This window comes from Otolemur garnettii, unplaced genomic scaffold (genome assembly GCF_000181295.1).
Source record: "Otolemur garnettii isolate 467f Iridium unplaced genomic scaffold, OtoGar3 scaffold00018, whole genome shotgun sequence".
Classification (NCBI taxonomy): Eukaryota; Metazoa; Chordata; class Mammalia; order Primates; family Galagidae; genus Otolemur; species Otolemur garnettii.
In genome coordinates, this window is record NW_003852413.1 from 28,037,422 (window position 1) to 28,039,545 (window position 2,124).

The window sequence follows — 2,124 nt, forward strand, 5'->3', positions numbered from 1 at the left end:
GATCTGGAGTGCCCGCGAAATCACCTCTATTAGGAAGTTTCCTGACAATCCGCAGCCCTCTTCTCCCTCTCCCAGCTGACCTGGATCCTCACCGAAGACCGCAGCGCACAGAGATACCATGTCCCGAATGCCTACATGCCCAGGGCTGGAAGGTCACCTGGCCCACCTCCTCTAACCCCAAGCACTGCTTTTCTTACCCTCAAGCTGTCCTTAGATTACCGTTTCTAGTCCCCACCTTTCTCCACTTCGGGAATCTTCCAGTGTCTCCCACCCTCCCAGCAATCCCCATGGTCCTGACCTGGGTCCTGGGCAGGCAGTGGCTGCTCCCGGTAAGCTCCGTATTGCCGGTAGGAGGCTCCGTAGGTATATTCCGACTTGGGCGAGTAAGCACCCGTGCCTGCAAGCCCATTGAGATTGAACTGGTGGTGGTAGGTGTAGGGATTCACGGTCTGGCCGTAGGGCTGGCCGGAGTAGTAGTCGTGCTGGGGAGCGCTGTAGTAGCCCAGATCAGTGACAGAAGACTCTGGCAGGGTGGGCGAGTCCTTAGAACCCGCATGGCAGCTAAGCGAGCTGGAGATGTCGGTGAGGATGCTGCTGAGCTTGCGATCGAAGGAACCACTCATCCTGGCCGGCGCTGCACCTCCCTAGGGTTGGCCTCCGCTGAGCAGCGCCAAAGCGGACTGGAGCGCAGGGGATGCGGAGGAGACGAGGCAGGGGTAGATGTCCAGAGGGCGAGGGGAGAGCCAGGCAGCGTCTCGGAGGAGGGGAGGCGGAAGGGGGAGGCTTACACCATCGCCGGCTGTCCAGCGGCGGTCACTGCGCGCCTCTCTTCGCGTCCCAAGTCACAGTCAAATGCTGGCTGCTCCGCCCGGCCAGCCGGTTATAGACTCAAAAGTGGAGGAGTCGTAGAGGGAGGCTCCTACGCGCTGATTGGCTGTAAGTCTTGCCTTCCAGGCAAAACATGCTCTTGCGCTCTCGCTCGCTCGCTCTCTCCCTCCCTCTCTCTCTCCTCTCTCCTCCCTCTTTTCTCTCCCTCATTCTTTGTTGTTACCCAAAACTAATTCATTCTCTCTCTCTCTCCCCTCCTTGCTCTCCTCCTGAAGAGCCTCCAGATCTGTCAGTCTGTCTGCTTCTCTGGCTGTGGGGGTAGGGGGTGCGATGGGGGTGGGCTGGAGAGGGAGGAGAATTTGCCCATTGGGTGTTTGTAGAAGGAGGTGGTCTAAGATTGTGTGTGTATGTGTGGTATGTAAATGACAGCCAGACAAACGTGCCCTGGGTAGCCAGGGCCCATGAAAATGTTTTAATTTCTCCTAAAATCAGAAGAAAAGAAAAACAACTTTTAGGTGGAGGAAAATGTTTGACTATATGATATTTTATAGCAATGTCATAAAATGCAATCTAAAATTTTCTGATGAAGGAAGGAGCCCACCAGGCAAAAGTGCCTTGGGCCTATGAAAGACATAATTTGGACCTGGGAGGTGGGGGAGAGGGGTCTACTGGAGAAGGGCCATGGGAGGGGGCAGGCCTCTGTGGATTTACAGGATGTGTACAGCCTGTCTGGTGATACCAGAGCTATCTCCAAAACTGATTTTGCAGTTTCAGAGACCGCCTAGGTCAGTTACAGGGAGCAAGGGACCTGGGGCCCCCATGTGGTTGGGTGGGACACAGGCTGGCTCTATGGCTGTGTGCATCTTTATGTCTGGGGGCAGACTCTATGGTGGGACAGCACTGGGAAGGGTGGACATTTTTAGGGATCAGGTGCACAGGATGCCTGTACTTGGGGTGTGTGATGTGAGGATCTCATACATTCCACAGTATACACAGATATGAGTGCAGAAGAGTGTGTGTGAGAAAGTGTGGCAGTGTGTATAAGGCAGTGTGAGTGGAAGGCCGTCTGTGTGTGACTGTGAAGTTGTATGCAGGTGTGTATAGACCATTCAGTACCTTCCCTTATTGGCTGGGAGCAGTGATGCTCCAATACAACTCCTTCCCCTATAAAAGCCCTGAAGAACCTCCTCCCCTCCCTGGGGACCCCCCACGTGCTAGTTCTGTCTGGCCCCCAAGGCCAGGCCCCCAGGTCATCCTAGTTGTTCTCAACACCTGCTGCTCCTCGCCTTTCTTGGG

At 55.2% G+C, this 2,124-nt stretch overlaps 1 protein-coding gene across 1 annotated transcript in view; it reads right to left on the reverse strand.

Annotated features, from left to right (window-relative positions):
• DLX3 (distal-less homeobox 3) overlaps positions 1 to 857 on the reverse strand; it is a 4,843-nt gene extending 3,986 nt beyond the window's left edge. The window contains exon 1 of the mRNA XM_003786487.2: positions 299 to 857. Within this exon, the coding sequence (XP_003786535.1) occupies positions 299 to 623 (325 nt within the window). The 5' untranslated portion in view covers positions 624 to 857. The remainder of the gene's footprint in view (positions 1 to 298) is intronic.
• Positions 858 to 2,124: the final 1,267 nt, after the last annotated feature.